The following is a 17,168-nucleotide window of genomic DNA, read 5'->3' on the forward strand; positions in this document are numbered from 1 at the left end:
AGGGAATCCTATGGCTCCTTCCTGGGATGGACAGTGAAAGACGATTGTACAGTCTGTGGCTAGTCTGTGTTCATTCAACCTGGCTTATTATTTATTCCTAATTGCCACTTCAACTTGGTTTATTTTGTATTATTGCATTCTGAGAGTCTTGTCTCTCCTGAGTCACAATCTCTTTGAGAAGATTTGGGCCCTACCTTCTTCTTTAGCATCTCCTCCAGTGCAGAAGACTTGATAGACACCGAGAAAATGCCAGTGAACTGATTGCTTACCTGATCCTCTTCCTTCATTCAGCAAGTATTCATCTGGCTTCAGCTCTTATGGTTGACTCACTGCTCCTGTACCAGCCATGAAAAGTGGTAAATCTCAGGTCCTAAAAGTAAGTTTTGCTGGGCTATTCAGACAACCACATAGTGTGGTGGTGGAGTATTGTATCTGCAAAACATTTTTTTGGAGATATAGGTAATGGGAAAATTCCAAAGATTCCAAGATGCCACTCTTATTGCCATCCAGAAGTCAAGTGAAATTGGTGACTGTCACAGATCCTGCTGATTTTTGCTTTTCTGCTCTTGATGCGATTCTGGTATCCAAGTCCTTTGTCAGGAGTGTGTTTATAAAATTTCCATTTGTTCATTCACTTATTTATTCAATAACATTTTTGTTGAATAACTACTATGTTGCCAGAGGTTAGAAGGTGTCTTCAGAGTACAAAAGGCATAAGCCTGCTCCTAGTCGTCTATCAGAAAACCACCTCCTCCCTTTGCTGCCCAGTCCCCAGACAGGAAGCAAAAATAGGAACTACCATACAGTCCTTGCCCGCTGTTGGTGGACCTTCACACACACTTTCTTATTTAATTCATGCAACAGACTTTCATAAAACTGAAGCATGGAAAGTTAAGGATTTTGTCTCATGGCTACCAAGTGGCAGAGCCAAAATTGGAACTCAGGCCTTTCTCCCATAATCCTGGTTGTATTGGTTCTTCAACAATTTTACCAATACCCTGGGATCCCTTCTCAGCAGTTTATCAATGCTTATTGCTGTTAATGGTGTCATATCTGATCATTTCTCCATTCCAAGAGAGCCAAGCAGGGTTTTATAGCAGATCCTGTATATCATCAGTTCTCTGCAGGCATGTCTCAGAATTACGACGAATGGCCTAGAAGCTAATGTCAGATCACAGACATACTCCCAGACATATGGCAGACTTCCTCAACCTGACAGACGACAACTAGTCATCAAGGAATTACATGATAGTGACAGTGCTGTTTCTTGAAGCTCATATGCCATACTGCAGGCTGTTGCATAGAGCTAGGCTTCACCAGTCTGAGCATGGCCTGGGAATAAACCCACTCGGGCTGATCTAGCAAAGTCCAGGCCTGAATCTGAACTCCCAGTTGTTAATGATTAATTTTGTCCCCGAGTCATGACCCCTAAGCAGCCCTCAAGCAGAGGCTGAATGAATCCACAAAGCAGAAAGTATAAATCTACTCCCTGCCTTTTCCTCTTCTTTTTGCTTCCTCTCCCTCACACCACAACTCTGTTAATCATCAACCCCATCAATTCAATAACTTAACATTCTCTTGAATATCCCCTCGTTGTTCGTCTCCGTCCCCACTGGTTCAGATCCTCACCACTTGCTTTCTGTCTGGTGTCTTTACATCCAGTTCTGCAACCCCCATTGCATCAATTTACACACCGACACTGCTCTGTAGTCAAAACTCCTCACTGACTCCCCACTCACAACAGAAAAACGTGTCCTCAGAAGCTACTCTTGCACGGTCCTTAAAGGCTTACTTCTACTTTTCAGGCTTTCTTTTATGGCACTCCCAGTATGACCCTTATAACTTTCCCCAAATATGCATGGCACTCTTAACCTCTGTGCTTTCAAATGCACTTTTCTTTTTTCCATAAAATGTTTTCCCTTCTCTTAGTAAACTCCTACTCATCCTTTAAAACCCAACCAAAGTGTTACCTCCATTGGGAAACCTTTTCAAACCCTCCCATGCAGACTTTGCTGCCACTTACTTTGTGCTCCTGAAGCACTTTTTAACGTATACTTATTACTGCCATTGAGCTGAATTGAAATTGATTAATTTATTAGACTATGAGCTCCTCAAGGTTAGGATTTTCCCCTCTTTTTCCTTGGGGGTGTCAGCTTGACACACTGCTCAGTAAGCCTTTATTCTACCAAAAATCTTATTTACTCATTTACAAAATTAGGGACTTGGTTTGAATGGTTTTTACAAATCTTTGTAGACAAACGACTTTCAATCAGTTAACTTATACATATATTTGCATGACCTCTTTAAGTCTTTGCTCAGATATCATTTTCTCAGTGAAACCTTCTCTGGCCACCCCATCTCTGGCCACCGAGCACTCCCTTCTGGCACACTCCTTATCCCCCTTCCCTGCATCATTGTCTCCACAGCACTTTTCTCCCTACACCGTACTCTACAATTTACTTTTGTCTTTTGTTTTAATGTTTCTTTCCATTAGAATGAAATCCTTGTGAGGGCAGGACATTTTGCCTCTATTGTTCACTGCTCCATTTCTGGCACCAAAAAATGATGTGTGGCATATAGCTGGCTTGCCCTGAATATCTGTTGATTGAATGAGCTCTCAGATGTCGGAGATGAAAGATTCAAAGGGGTCATCTCATTAATCACATTTTTTAAAAGTTGTTCAGTGGCCAAGCCAGGATCAGCTATGGGTAAGTGACCAAACAGGTGGGGCCTGCAGGCTGCTTGGCAGCTGTCAGAATCAAGGCAGTATAACTGACAAAGGACTGAAGCTACTATAAGTCTAAGAATGGGACTAAGCTGAGAAGATCCTGCAAGCAAACCTGTCACAGCATGGCCACATTCTCACATGCAGGGCAAAATCATGATCCTTCGTGCATCTCCCCACAGGACACCCTGTGACAGGGCACGGGGTCCAGCCCACCAGAGGAAGCGTGTCTTCAGCTTCTCCTTTTTTGTCCTCTGATGATGTCTGCCCCTTCGGAACACAGGGACCTTCACGTCCTCCTCTCTGTTCTACCGCAGAATCTTTAGAAAAGTCTGATCCATACTGAGGCACAAAATACTAGTGACACTTATAATCTCTGTCAAGGGGGCCTGACAGGCTACAACATAAACCACTGGAACCAAACTCTTACCTTGGGTCCTTCACACACTGGCAAGTGGGGGGGGGGGGGGAAGGGGTCTTTCTGACATCGCCGAATTCCTGCCATTCAACTCAAAAGGAGCCGCCTATGTGTAAACAAGTGTAGCTAATAAAATATTCCAGAATTACTTCTCAAGCGGGCCTATTTAGCAGCAAGCCAATCATTCGTCCAAATTCCAGCCTCCATTTTAATACTTACCTGTGGGGTTGGAGTCAGGGTATAGGACACTGGCATTTAGAAGGCAAAAAGCCCCAAGTCTATCACTCTTTGCTTGGCTGTACCAGAGGAAATCCTTCAGGGATCATATTAAAAAAAAAAAAAAAAAAGTCTATCCCTTTTAGCCCCGGGTAATTTGGAGGGAAGAAGAGAGTGAAATATTGATTGAGGATGGTAGGTTCCAAGGCTCTTGCTCCTTAAATCACATGATTCAGGGACAAATAGCAATGGAGAGGGGTCACATGAAAAACATTCCAACAGAATCAGAGTCTGAGGCTAGTAGAGGCTTTGGAAAATCTCGCTGACTAGACTTGGGAGAACCACTACTAGGGAGAGCTACCTGTATTCTCCTTTCTCCTGTAGGAAGCCAGCGGCACTGGGACAGTGGTAGTGACAACAGGCAACTAGAAGCCTTACTTCCCGTTGCCTGAGCGGAATGAACTAATGTACACTCTCATTTGTTCCAGATGAGGGGATCCAGAATTGCTTAGAATGCAGCAAATCAGGAAAATCTTGCATTTGGAACAAAGGGGAAAAAAAAACCCTGCAGACTCAAATTTTGAGACAACATAAAATGTCCAGGATCATCAGCTACAGTGGTGGGTACTGGCTGGACCTTGCTTCCCAGGAAGTCCACTGGGCCAGCCACTCTGCAGCCCAAACTAGCAAGGGTCTCTTTAACACTGCCGAGGTCTGAAGAACCTTCCTCTTCTGTCACCAGGAGATAATGTACATCATTCCTAGATATCACCTTGGAGACGAGCAGATAGAAAAGAGAAAATTCGAGAGTTTGAAGATTTTCTTAAAAGGCCGACCTTGCAAGCTGGCCCCTTATGAGAAGGACAGGATGGATTATAGGAAAACAGAGTAGCCACATTTGCTTTGCACATCTGTATGTGAAAAGTGAGTACTTTTGCCTGCTCAGTGCAGTTGAGGGTTTTTTTTTTCCCCCAGGGTTTTTGAGAATATGTGTGAAGCAGATTTTTGTGTCATGATAAACCTCAAGGCTAAAATTAAAAATCCTGTGTCAGGTCCATGATCAAGGGAGGGAGAGGATTTGCAGATGCAGAGAGAGGATGGTCAGCATAAGGAAGGAAAGAGGGGTTAATAAAGGTACTCACTAAATCTCCTTCTTGGAGTTTCGAAAAATAGAGTCAACTTTTCAGAGAGGGAAGCCCAATACCACAGCATCAATTCAAGGCTGGGACATATTTGGAGATATGTTTATGGAAGAGACAGACTTCAACAACTAACCAGAAAGAGAATTACAAGCTAGTATTTAATTAATTGAGTCCATTTAGGAATATGAAGGAGTCAGCAAGTAGACTCATTGTCAGTCTTGTGAGAGCTGGCTAAGTGAAGACCCATCACTCTCTTGAGCCAAACAGCTGAGGTCAAAGAATATTTGCATCCTAGGAGTAAGGGGGACCGTGGCTGGAGACTGGGTTGTGGCACCAACCCATGCTCCTTGCTGCCTTTAGGTAGAATTAGCTACTCATTTCCACTCCAGTAATCAACATCCTCTAGGCTATCCGAGCCTAAAGGGAACGTTTCCAACACACAGCCTGTATCTCCTAGAGGATGGGGCAGGGTGAAGTCAGTGGGCCAGTACTGGGAAGAGGGTGTGTCTTCTTGGAGACCAAAGAGTAATTTAAAGTAAAAGAGTCAATTGGTACCTGGATTTCCTAGCCAAATTTGAGGGGACTGGGTAGAACTTAATAGAGAAATAAATGGAGGCTAATGATAAAGCTCTCACCTTCTTGGAAAAAGGGAGGGTGAGACCTTAATCATGAGTGAATGTCTTTTGCAGGGAGACAAAGGTTTACTATGGTAGTATTATATGTTTCAAATATATCCCAATTTAGAATCCCTTATCAATAAGCTTATTTCTCTCTCTCTCCTACATCCTATACTCCTACACTTGCAGTTAGTCGTTAGGCTGAGGTCAGGAAAGAGAAGACAAGATCCTTGCGGAAGTGGGATGCTAGCTGTAGTAGGAGGAGTCTCAGGTTGAGGAAAGTGGGGGAATGAAGAGGAGAATCTGTTTCTTGCTGTCTAGGGCAATTTTGAAAAAAAAAAAAAAAGAGACAGAAAAGAAAAGTGAAGTAGGCAGCTGTTAAGGATTTCATGACTCTCTTCTCCACACACAGAAGTCAAAAAGGAGGAGGTAGTGCTTCATATATAACTAAACAGCTTTGAAGAAGCCCGAGGACTAGGATCAAATGGCAACCTCTTCCCTTGGAAGGCATGCGAGTGGAGCTATAAGACCTCAGAAGAAAGCCCTCTTCGTGGCACCCTGTGACATGGAGCAAGGCTGGTAGAGCTGAGGTGGTAGTGGGAGGCACAGAGGAGATCCTGAGCTAGAATCCATGCCTTTCAGCAGTAGGTCCATGCCATGCAGGACCTCCAGAAGCTCCTGTATGTACAAGAAGGGGACACAGCGTGAGAGCACTGCTGGATCCAGGGATGGCAGGGGCAGAATGTATAGATCCCTGTGGATGATGACTTTGAGACTGGGGGTGAAGTCCTGGGGTCTAACACAGCAGTGGCGAATGTTAGCACAAAAGCTGGATAAGGCAATGGTGCCTCAGACTAGAGGACAGTCCTAACAGTAGGTTTTCAGCAGAGTTCAGCCAGGATCCATAGGGATTCATATGAATTTGAGTCTTTCCTTTCCCACAACTGCCACAAAACTGTGTCAGCCAGTCTCCTTTCCCCACATACCTGTCTCTGTTAGAGATGTGCAGGCAGGGAAAGAGGAAGTCTGAGAGACTAGCATATGCATGAAAGAGCCTGAGCATCTGCTTAGAAGGACTTGCTGAGTTACTGCACTGAACTCAAGGTTATCGGGTTATCCTAACGTGTATACACTTCCCATTTCTCACATGCAGTTGGTCTGTGAGGAAGATCAGACGAGTGATGGAGCTGAAAAAAAATTTCTCTGAGCATCTGAAGGCAACAGAATGAGTAATTTTGTAATCCTGCTATTTCAGAAGTTAAATTAATAAGGAAATAGCCAATTAACAAGAAAACTCTTTTATTGATAGAAAAACAAAACAAATTTTCCATGAATTCTAGTATCTATTTTATTCTGTCTAATGGATATACTCAAGGTCCAAAATCAGTTTTTTTTCTGTTGCTATTCTTGTCATCATTATTGTTACTGTTAATCTCTCTATAGAAACGACCCAATGAAATTGCATGCACCTGTCTCAAACAGGTAGACCCACCTTGATAAGACATTGTCCCCAGTTAAAGCTAATTAAACTCTTATTCTTAGCTAAGCGTTCCTAAATGGCACCAACTGTATTATGAGGTTGGTGACGTTAATAAGTATTAATTTCAAGTAATCAAAGCTGTTTCTCAAAAGTTATCAAATAAATCAAAACTGAATCAGAATTAAGACTTATGTTCAATTCAATGATTAAATACCCCTCTATAAATAGATCAGTTTATTATAATGTGAACTAAAACATCTATGAGCCACAATCACTAGTTCCAAACAAGGATGGCCCAGATAAGCGGCTTTTCAGATTTAGACTCAAAGTCCAGATTCACAAGGGAATGGACCTGAGAAGCCTGACCAAATTAAGTTTCTGGTACTGATTTAACCTATAACTTCCACACAACATCAGCTAGCAATTGCTCAACTGTCACCCACAGAAAAGCTTTAAAGAGTGTCTGCACAATGGAAATGGAATTTCAATCTTTATCTAATTAATTCAACTGATATAGATAGAAACAGTGGAAAAGTCAGATGCCAAAGTTTTTTGTTTAAAGCTAATTTATCCATAGTTTCCAAAAACAACTTAACAAATTAAACAGAAAATGGTCATATTTTCACTTTACCTTTAGTTTGCAGATATAAGCTATATCTCCACACCACGTATAGGTTGAATATTTAAGATCGAGCATAGTCCAGTTTTGTGGTCTAGATGACCCTAAATCTCTTCTAGGTACTTTTGCTTTCCATCTATATATTCAGACCACATAGACATGGCCATAAATATCATTATCATTGCTACATTTAAGTCACTAACTAGGAAAGGAAGCTATCTAATTACCAATTCCCCCAAGCCAAACACGACTCTCCCCTTTCATGAAGTAAAGAGAAAGTCATTCAGATTTAACTCCAGGGAAATAAGTGCATGCATATACCTGACTTCTCAGTATCCTCTCTGGATAAGAGGATGGAACATCTATTTGGTTTCCATCTCATTCTTGTAATGACAGAAAAGAGAATACAAAAAGTCCATTGTAAATTTGTACAAAATGTATGCATATATAAATACATATCTATGGGTGTATATAAATTCTAAAGAAGATTATATCCATCTACATCTTGAAGATTCAGAGTCCCATACAGTTGACATAATGGTATTCTCTCTCCAATTTTCTTATTTTTACAAACAATAAGAATCAAGCATGCCACCTTATGAATACTGAATGCAAGTGTAGAAGTTGAGCTGTAGCTATAGGGATTTGAAGCAATTAGTTTGACGGGACATCAGTGAATAAAATCCTTAAAATAAATTTATCTATTTCCAGATTGCCTTTTGTTTCATATAAAATGGAATCCAAAAATGCCCTGTTGGTCACATCCCAAACTCCTGAGACTACCAATTGAGCTCTGTAAGAAGCAAGGCTTTAAACAGGGTCTGTGCAATTTGCTTGGATATGTGCTTATTGCGGTAATTTGGTGTGGGGACTGGCATTACTAGAATTTCATGTAATTCCCTATCTCATAAAAAATCTCAAGTGATACCACCAGAAGCTTAGAGTTCTGAGCTTATTAACTCAGCACAAAATTTGACTCACAAGCTACATCATCTTTACACAAAGCACTATTAAAAATATTAAACCATAGTCAATTAATGGAGAAAGGCATACATATTTAAAGGTGCACAGTAAGAGCATATTACGGATCTGTACCCATGTTTAGAAGTATCAAGATCTTTTAAAACAGTATACAGAGTTTTTTAATCTCTTGTTTTCTCTATTCCTTTGGGGAAAAATTATATAGGACAATTTCATAATTACCCCCCTAGAGTGTAAAGGCTGCTCCTTGAAAGGGGATTATTATTGCATGCCTTGAATGCACTATGATTCATAAGGCAAAAATGTATGAGTAGCTTCAGCACCAAGGAAGTGGAGTCATCATCCAGCACTGCTCACAACAGAACATCTTATTGCTTTAATAAAATGGGAAATTATTCACTGTAAAAAGTGCACCAAATAAGGGGGATAAAGTGATATCTATGCACTTAGTGGAGCTCATTGGAAATGAGGAAGCTCCCTTCTGACTCCCTAATTCTATTCAAATTTCCAGTCCCTTAAGTCATTCTGTAATAACGTATTAAAGAACTACAGCTAGATGAGAGTGAGCTACAGAAATTAATGGACTTTCTTCTTTACAGTGCCTTAGTCATTCTGATGTACAGTGTAGAGCTCTGATGCACTAAAGGACTCCCTAGTGGCCTGAGGGAGTTAATGCACTCTTTTATCTATTACTAGGAAGTGACTAAGGCACTGGAGAGAATCTGGTTCATTGTTTAATATATTATACCCAAAGATTACACCTGGTCTTCCTTTTGTATTAAAACATGGAATGCTTAAATGATGACCCTCTGTGCTTCAGGAAGGACTTGAGCATCTAATGGGTGGTTAAAATTTATCTTATTAAATTATTGTTATAAAAGATGCAGACTGAGTTTGGGCAATTTAATAGACGACCTAAAACCTCAGAGGTAATATTTTCTCTGGATAAGAGCATATATGCCTAGAACCAAGACAGAGAATCTGGAACTACTAGTTCCTGGGGAGAGGGATGCACTTAGGGGCATCGTTGCCTTACACCTTGCAGGTGACTAAGGACTCTTTTGGTTGAGCTTTTTGTAGAACGTTCTTATTCATACATCTTCCAAATCTGTTCCCAAGAAAGGATGCCAATGCATATGATTGAGATTATAATATGCTTCTGGCCCCTTCTATCATCAACCCAAGGGAAACAAAGTGGTAAAGAACCATAGGTGGACACCATTTCTGACACAGCTGGCCTTGTCTAGCATTAGGAGAGAGAACAAAAACATTGATCTTTTTCTCTCACTTTCTTTTTTCTTACTTTTCCTTCATGCATTCAGTGAAGTTAGGTAAGCCAGACTGAGAAAGAGAAAGAGAGCCCTTCTTTTGCTGAATCTCAGATACAGACACAGATTTCTAACTAAACAAGCTGCAAACATTTTTATCCTACAAGCAGTTGGGTTTAACTTCTCTTGAAATTTGCATGTCCTGTCATCCAAATTGCCCAACATCCCCACCAGTCTCACCCTCAAACACATACAGTACAAGCAAGCACACACACCACTGCCTCCAGGTGGTAACTGCATGCAGGGAGGACTACAGGCACTGTTTAAATATTAACCATGTTTTAATAGATGGCATTCCTGCACATCCATTGTTTGTTTTCTGTTGTGGTTGTTTCTGTTATTCGCAAAAGAAATAAGAAAACATATGTGTCATCTTTTTATAACAGTCTACAACAGAGTAAGGTACAAAAGAACACTTCTGGAAACAGCAGAAGCCAGGCCTGCACCACTGAAATCTTCATCCAGTGGTAACCATTATATCAACAGCTTGAAATTAAGAACAGGAATATACAGTTTGAAGGATGTAGTACAGAACTATAGTTCGCTTCTGTATTTGGTACCAATATAATAAATATATAACAAAGATGCACTTGTGCTAAAAATTAAACATAAACATTCTGGTTGGTTAGATACTGCACTTTCAGTACTGCACATCACCTAATACTTTTTTCTTTTTACAAAAATGGTAACTTACGCAATGATTAATAATAAGAAAACCAATAGTACACTCAAACCCGATCGTAGAAAAAGAGGAAACCAACAAAAAGCTAGAATAGTCAGTATCCAAAACAGCCCCTCCTCCGCCTGCACAACCAAAGAAAGTAACCAGTTCTGTGAGACAATCTCAGCACCAGACCTGGCTGGACAGCTCCCGGATCCTTCGTGAATCCTGAAAACGCCACGAGTCAAAGGTGTACAGGTGGGGATGGGGCAGGGAACTAAAACAGTAGATTATTTCTTTTCCTTTTTATAACTCATTTAAAGATCTCTAATATATTTATGCTCGGCCAGCGAGGGACACTTTAAAAGTAAATTAAAATGCCTGGTCCTAGGAAAGAGAACGGTTGACTTAAAGGTGAGAAGAGGGTTGACTGGAGAGTGGTACCTGTCATAAACGTTTTTCTGGGGCTATCTCTGTGGCCTCTGTAGTCCTGGTGCTTAGTGAATACGTTTTCTTTATAATATACTATTGACTGAGCCCGGCTGAAAGTGGTAATGGGGGAAGGAGGGAAGCTAAAGGAAAAGTGAAAGCGTTGGGGGTGGAGGGTAACAAAGCTAACTGAACCTTAACTTGACAGCTATGTACAACACACCGGGCCCCTTCCACTCCCTTTGCTCTGAGTCAATGACTTTTAATGTGTTTGGTAGCTTGTGCGGTTTCTCCTCCTCAATGTGGGGGGCTCAGGATGGAGGGGGAAGACGCATTCTTCGTTGACAATGAGAAATTATGTGATTTGTCATGCGCTTGGATTGTGTTATTAGTATTATAATAATTACTATAAATATTAATAATAAAGTATTGTTATCAGCGTTATTTCTTCTTCCGAGACTTTCCTCGCCCAATATTTACAAATACCGCACAGTGCCTCGGCGGAGGAGAAACAGAGTAGAGGGAGGAAAAATAAGGAAAGGAGGAGGAGGAAGAGAGGCCACAGGAAAGTGGAAGAGGAAGGCCGGAGGAAAGAAAGCAAGGACGGCAAAGATGCTGGAAACGAGGAAGGGAAGAAGAGGGGCTAGACAATCAGGACAGTACCACCGTTTGCAAAAGGCCCTCGCCAGCTGTGTCCAAACAGGAGGAGGCTGCGTGTGCTCCTTGCGGACTGGGGGCCGGTGGTGGAGGCGAAGGAGCACAGGGCCCCCGGCACGGCAGGCCAGCGGACGAGGAGGAGGAAGCGTCGGGAGGGGCGCAGGAGGCAGAGTCCCGGGCCTGCCTCTCCAGCCGGGTTTCTTTTGCGTGGGTCGGGGCCTGGCCGCCCGCGGGCTGGAGCAGCCCCCTGCCGCCGCGGTTGCCGCTGCAGTGATCCCGCTCATATTCCTCCTGAGCCCTTTGCATCTTTCGCTTCTTCATCCTACGCTTATGGATGTGGAAGGTGGAGAGGGACAGCACGATGAGGCAGAAGATGAGGGTGACCAGGACAATCAGCACCAGCGTGGAGGAAAAGGACTGGAAGAGATGCTGTCCCACCTGAGTGATGCAGGTGCCGCCCCCGCCGCCGCCGCCGCCTGCGCCGGGGCCACGGGCGCTCGCGTTGCCGCTACCGCTGGCGTTGGGGGAAGCAAAGGTCCGGTTGAGGAGACACGGCGGCAGCGCCAGCCTCAGCTCCTTGGGCGCCCTGGCACTCATCGGCGCTGGGCTGGGAGGGGCCGGGCCCACCAGACTTCCTCTCTTGGGCACAAGGTTCTCACCAGCCAAGAAGAGGACGGAGCCCACGCCACCCAAAACTACTCCCCGGTGCGGGAGGAGGGGATGCGCGCGCGAGCGAAGGAGCGAGGGAGCAACTGCGGGCAAGCAAGCTGGCCAGGGAGCGAGCGGTGCCCAGGAGATCCTCTCCAGCCCCGCCTCGAACGCGTGTCTGCGCGCCCTTTTCCTCGGCCAAGGCACCAGGCTGCAAAGAGAACAGGCTTAGTTAGGATCCCGGCCGCTGACCAGGGGAGCGCGGAGAACCGGAATGATCACCGCCACTGCAAAGCGGCCCTCTGGGCACATTGCCTCAGCTGGGCGCTGCCCGTCTTCTCCGCAGCCCGCGGACCCCAGCCCGCCCGCCCCTGGCCGCGCACCAATGCCTCCAGTTCCGCGCTCGCGCCACTTGCCCACTTGCCGGGAAGGGGTCTGCGCCGGCCGCGGAGAAGCCGATTACTCAGCAGATAAGCAGCCTCCCTGCGCCCTCCACAACTTTCTAATTGCAACAGACACGCAGCCACCTCGGAACGCGGTCCCTGCTTCTCAGAGTACCGACTCTCCTGTTTCCTTCGCCCTCTCAATGGATGTCTTTTCCTGGATCCTACCCTTCCCAGCACCCACCCCGAGCCTCCGAGCCCCCTCCGGGTACGCAGTCCTCCCTTCTTTTCCCTCCTCCCCCAGATTCTCCCTCCCTGGACCGCGTCAGATCCCTTAGGTCCCATTCCCATGGGGGTAACCCTGGCGCCACATCCCACTCCGCCTCTGTCCGCGGCCGCGGCTGACGCGCACGATTGCGCTCCATTCTTTCTCCAGCCTTCTTCCCCGGTACCTCCCCCCCAGACAGAGAGAAAAAAAAAAAAAAACCAGCTGAAGCACCTTTCTCAGCTAAAGCACATCCCTGCAAACGCCCCCTTCTCCCCATCCCCCTGTGCCCCCCACATGGCAATATTCTGCTTCTTCTAAGGGGGCTGGAAATGAAAGGGGGAGGGTTCCCACCCGCAAAGTTTGGGGAACGGACCTTCTCTCGGGCCTTCCCAGAACCAGCTCGAGGGCCTCGAGGCTCTTCCGGGGGACCAGAGCCAGGCAGACCTGCAGCGCGCAGCGGAGCCCCCTTGCCGCTCTCGAGAGGCGGCTGCAAACTGTTGCACTGCGGAGCAGCGAGGCGGCGCGCGAGCCCCGGCCGGGGCAGGGGCGGGGGCCGAGGCTACGGCCGGGGGTGCCTGCGCAGGCCGCCGGGGCTGCCCTACCCACTCGCGCCCGCTCACCCGGGCGCCCGGAGCTTTCGCCGCACCGCGTCCCTTACCTGGGGCCGCCAAGCTGGCTGCAGGGAGGGAGCCCCCGCCGCGCGGCTGCAGTGGCGGCTGCAGAAGGCGCGGAGTGAATGGGGCCAGAGACCAAGCCGCGCTGCCGCCGCCGCCGCCGCCGCCGCCGCTGCTTCGGGAAGCTCAGCTCGCAGCCTATTGCCAGAGAGGCCGGTGACGTCAGGCAGCCACCGACAGGGCTCCAAGCCACCCCTCAGGCCCCCACCCCACCCTCATACCCCAACTCCTCGTCCTGGCGGAGCGAGCCTCCGCCACACAGGTTCCCCGCCCCCTACTGTTCCCCTGCAGGAGCCTGAGGGGCGTAGCCTCTACCCTGTGAGCAGCCCACCTTCCGCACTCCTATGCCTAGGAAGGGCTGAAGCTTCAGTTCTCTGGCTGCCGGATTCCTCACCCTCAGCCCATTCCCACGTGGTTCCAAGAACACATTTTCACGCTCTAGAGATCCACCTGCCCTCGGGGCACACAATGGGCTTCCTCCCTCTGCTGACGAGGATCTCCTCCCTCTCCAATCCTGCCTGTGCCGGCCTGGCTCTGAACAGAAAGTGCGTGCGTGAGAGAGAGATTTCTGAACACAGCCGTGGGGGACCTGAAATACAAACCTGAACGTATATTTAACATCAAACAATCCAAATGAACTCTTTCCCCTCCATCGGAGTCTCCAACTTATTTTCACTCCATCCGACTCACGATCCTCCTCTCGTCTCACGCGCACACATCCCCAGGCCCAAGAATCATTCAGTGTATAAAGGCCCCTTCTATTCTGACAATCTAGACCCTTTTGAGCACACAAAGCACACAAAAGGCTTAGAAGGTAGGAAGAGGAAAATCACTCAGAGGAGTGCAGAGATGAACTGCCCTATGAAAATTCCGAGCGTTGTGCCTCTTACAAAATACCCCTTCATTGACCCTAATACTTGTTAAAGTGCTTGGTGCCTTTGTGCAGAATCAATAGCCTTTCAGCACAATGCACAGAACTTTCTGAAAGATTCTCATCAGCCCACCGAAATCTGGGCAGAAGCTAACCAACTATTGGTTCAGAACCCTTTAGAATAGCGCATTTGGTTACCGTAGCCAATTTCAAAGCAAAGTATTCTCATTTTTCTACTGGAGAAGCCAGCCTGGAACAGCAATTTCGAAGACATTGTATGATCTTTGAAGGCATTCAGGTTTCTTATGAAATGTGCGTTTCCTTCTTCCCTTCTCGTTTAAGTTCAACACACTGTCTGTACAATCCTCACTTGCTAAATTGAATCCTGCAGACACACTGTCTTCCTGTTATGGGTCGGAATTTAGAGAGAGGAGGAATGCCTGATGCCCACCTATCTGCTTGCATTTGCAAGCTGAAGGTTTTGTAAGGAAGAGGATTTGACATGGGGTGGAGGAGGGGGTAAAAGGCTGTTTGTCCATAATCTGTGTGTCCATTCTTTTGAGTCTGTGTTCCTATCTAGTCCTACTTCAACTTCTTTCTCTATCCTTGCCCATGTCTTATATAGAGAGAAAGAAATACATTTTCCCCAGAAATTCTGTTTTGATTTATTCAAATAAAAGTATCAGCTTTTTCTTCGTAATTGTTTCAATTAAAACAAAAATTATCTCTACTTAAGCTAATAGTGCAGTACACGCTGAATAATGCATGGTTTCTTGGGAGCACAGATTGCCAGAGTTACACAGTTAGTGATGGCCAGTGACCCCAATGCTGGCTTAGCTCTCCTGCCTGGCATGAGGGTACCTATTGCCCTGCAAAAGCCACCTGCCACATTTGGGCAGTCTGACTTTGGTAGGCTCAAGGTATAGAATGGTGAGCTTTGTTTTCACCATGATCAGTAAGTGAGACTACACCAGTGACGCTTGACATACAATGCCCATTTTTGCACATTTTCTTTGCCCCTGAAAAGTTAAGTCTAATCAACATTTTGTAAAGCAAATCCAATTTTGAATACTCCAAAAAGAGATCTGGCTATTTAAAGAGTCTCTTTAGAAAAAAACTGTCTTGTAAAGCAAAGAATCTTTACATAATTAGAATTAACTCTCACTGGTCTATCTGTTTTCTAGACTTAGAAGAGTGAGTTATCAGGTTTTCCCAGTGAGCAATGTACACACCTTCAAAATATGTTGTAAAGGGAATATAATACGTATGTTATGGGATTCCTTTTGCACACTGAGCTTCTAGGACATGTGATTAGGCTCCCATTTTATTCTTTTGTTATAAATGATAACCATCTGTTATACCAGGAGTGCTAAAAGTATCTGCACCATTTTACACAACTCTTGAAAAAACAAAGTCTTGCCTTAGGAAATTTACAGTCTATAGCCGATGAATGTGATCCACAAGACAATGGTATTTAACTGGAAGTGATTTATGTAGGTTAAAGGCACCAACTTTCAGGTCAAAGCCCAGCACACATTTTTTTTCCCTTTCTCTTTCAAGAAGAATAATCTGTGGGTTCATAATTTGTTTTTACCCAGAGAATAAATGTGCGATAGATAGATAGACATGGATGTCACTGGGTGGTATGGGTCAAGCCCCAAGAATACCACCAGCAGCAAACAGGCACACCTTGTGGACTGCAGGAGTTGATCTCACTGAACTGCTATATGATTTTGGCACAATAGCAAGACTTCTTCCAGACAGCAGGTTGCCACTGTTTTTGCCACCAAACTTCTCAGGCTATGCTTCCAAGACTGGAGGACCAAGAAGGCTTGAGATTCCCATAATCTTGTCTTGTGATGGGAAAGCCCCTTTGGACTCTAGCACATTCCAAGTATTCAGCAACATATAACATTGCTCTCAAATCTGATGGGGAATTTCCATCTAGCTTAGAGAAAAGTGCCACACAAGCACCTAGCACTTCAATCCAAAAAAGGACTGAATCAATAACAAAACAACAAAATAAGAAATTCTATTATGATGATGATGATTTGCGAAAACACCTACTATGTACCAGGCTGTACTAAACACTCCCTATAATAGCATTAAGTCTCAATGTAACCCTGCAAGGTTTTTTTTTTCTTCCAAAATACAAAATTATGTATTTATTAATTCATTCACTTATTTGCTCAATGAAAATCTTTGAGTACCTGCCATATGTCAGGTGAGGAAACTAAAGCTCAGAGTAGCTAAAGACCACACCCAAGTCACTTACTAGTAAGTATAGTACTGGGATCAAACCCAAGCAGACTGATTTCAAAGTTAGTATTCTTTTCATGATTGGTGGTCTCTCTCTCTTTCTCCTTCACGCACATATGAACACACACACATACACATCCCCCACACACATATCTCTGTCTCTATCTCTATTACAGTTTTATCTTTATCTCTATCTACCTTCAGTTGAGGAAGTTTAAGCAAGTAAAACTGAAGGAAAGCAGAGCTGTTGATCAAAACAGAGGAGGGGAGATGGGATGCCTCACCACGGGGTCCGCCCTTCTCCTCAGCAGCAGCCCACAGGATGCTCCGCACAGCCCCTTGGGATGGGCAGAGTCCACTCTGAAAACACTTTCACTGCTCTCGATCACCTAGGCAGGTCATTCCAGATCACAGTGCAGCGTGACACTTTTCTAGAGGATGTTCAGTGGATCCTGCTCTGAATCACACATCTCAACCACTCTGGGTCCCTGCATGCCTACAGAGATATGTTGTCATGTTGTGAAATCAACTACTGGCCCAGTCAGCAACTAATTCATAAACAAGGTACTAAATGAAGCTCTTGACCTTCTTCGAGTTATATAGGTTTTTATTTTTTCTGATTTATTCTTTTCATTTGCGAAATGAGAACAGTATCTTCATTGCAGTGTTTACTTTAAGCACTGAGCATATAGTAAGCTTTCAGTAAATGGTAACTCTTTAGGTTGTAAAGATATTACTAATATTATTATTTAACTCTGGCAATAGAAGCATTACACAATTTTGGACATTAAT

At 44.8% G+C, this 17,168-nt stretch overlaps 1 protein-coding gene across 1 annotated transcript; it reads right to left on the minus strand.

Moving 5' to 3' along the window:
* Positions 1-11,060: 11,060 nt before the first annotated feature.
* C33H11orf87 (chromosome 33 C11orf87 homolog) lies at positions 11,061-13,385 on the minus strand. Its single transcript, XM_032472462.1, has 2 exons — positions 13,231-13,385; positions 11,061-12,132 (listed from the first exon to the last, which is right to left on the minus strand). The coding sequence occupies exon 2, from the start codon at positions 11,868-11,870 to the stop codon at positions 11,268-11,270; it is 603 nt and encodes a 200-aa protein (XP_032328353.1). The 5' UTR covers positions 11,871-12,132; positions 13,231-13,385; the 3' UTR covers positions 11,061-11,267.
* Positions 13,386-17,168: the final 3,783 nt, after the last annotated feature.

Source organism: Camelus ferus, chromosome 33, assembly GCF_009834535.1.
Source record: "Camelus ferus isolate YT-003-E chromosome 33, BCGSAC_Cfer_1.0, whole genome shotgun sequence".
In the NCBI taxonomy this organism is placed as follows: Eukaryota; Metazoa; Chordata; class Mammalia; order Artiodactyla; family Camelidae; genus Camelus; species Camelus ferus.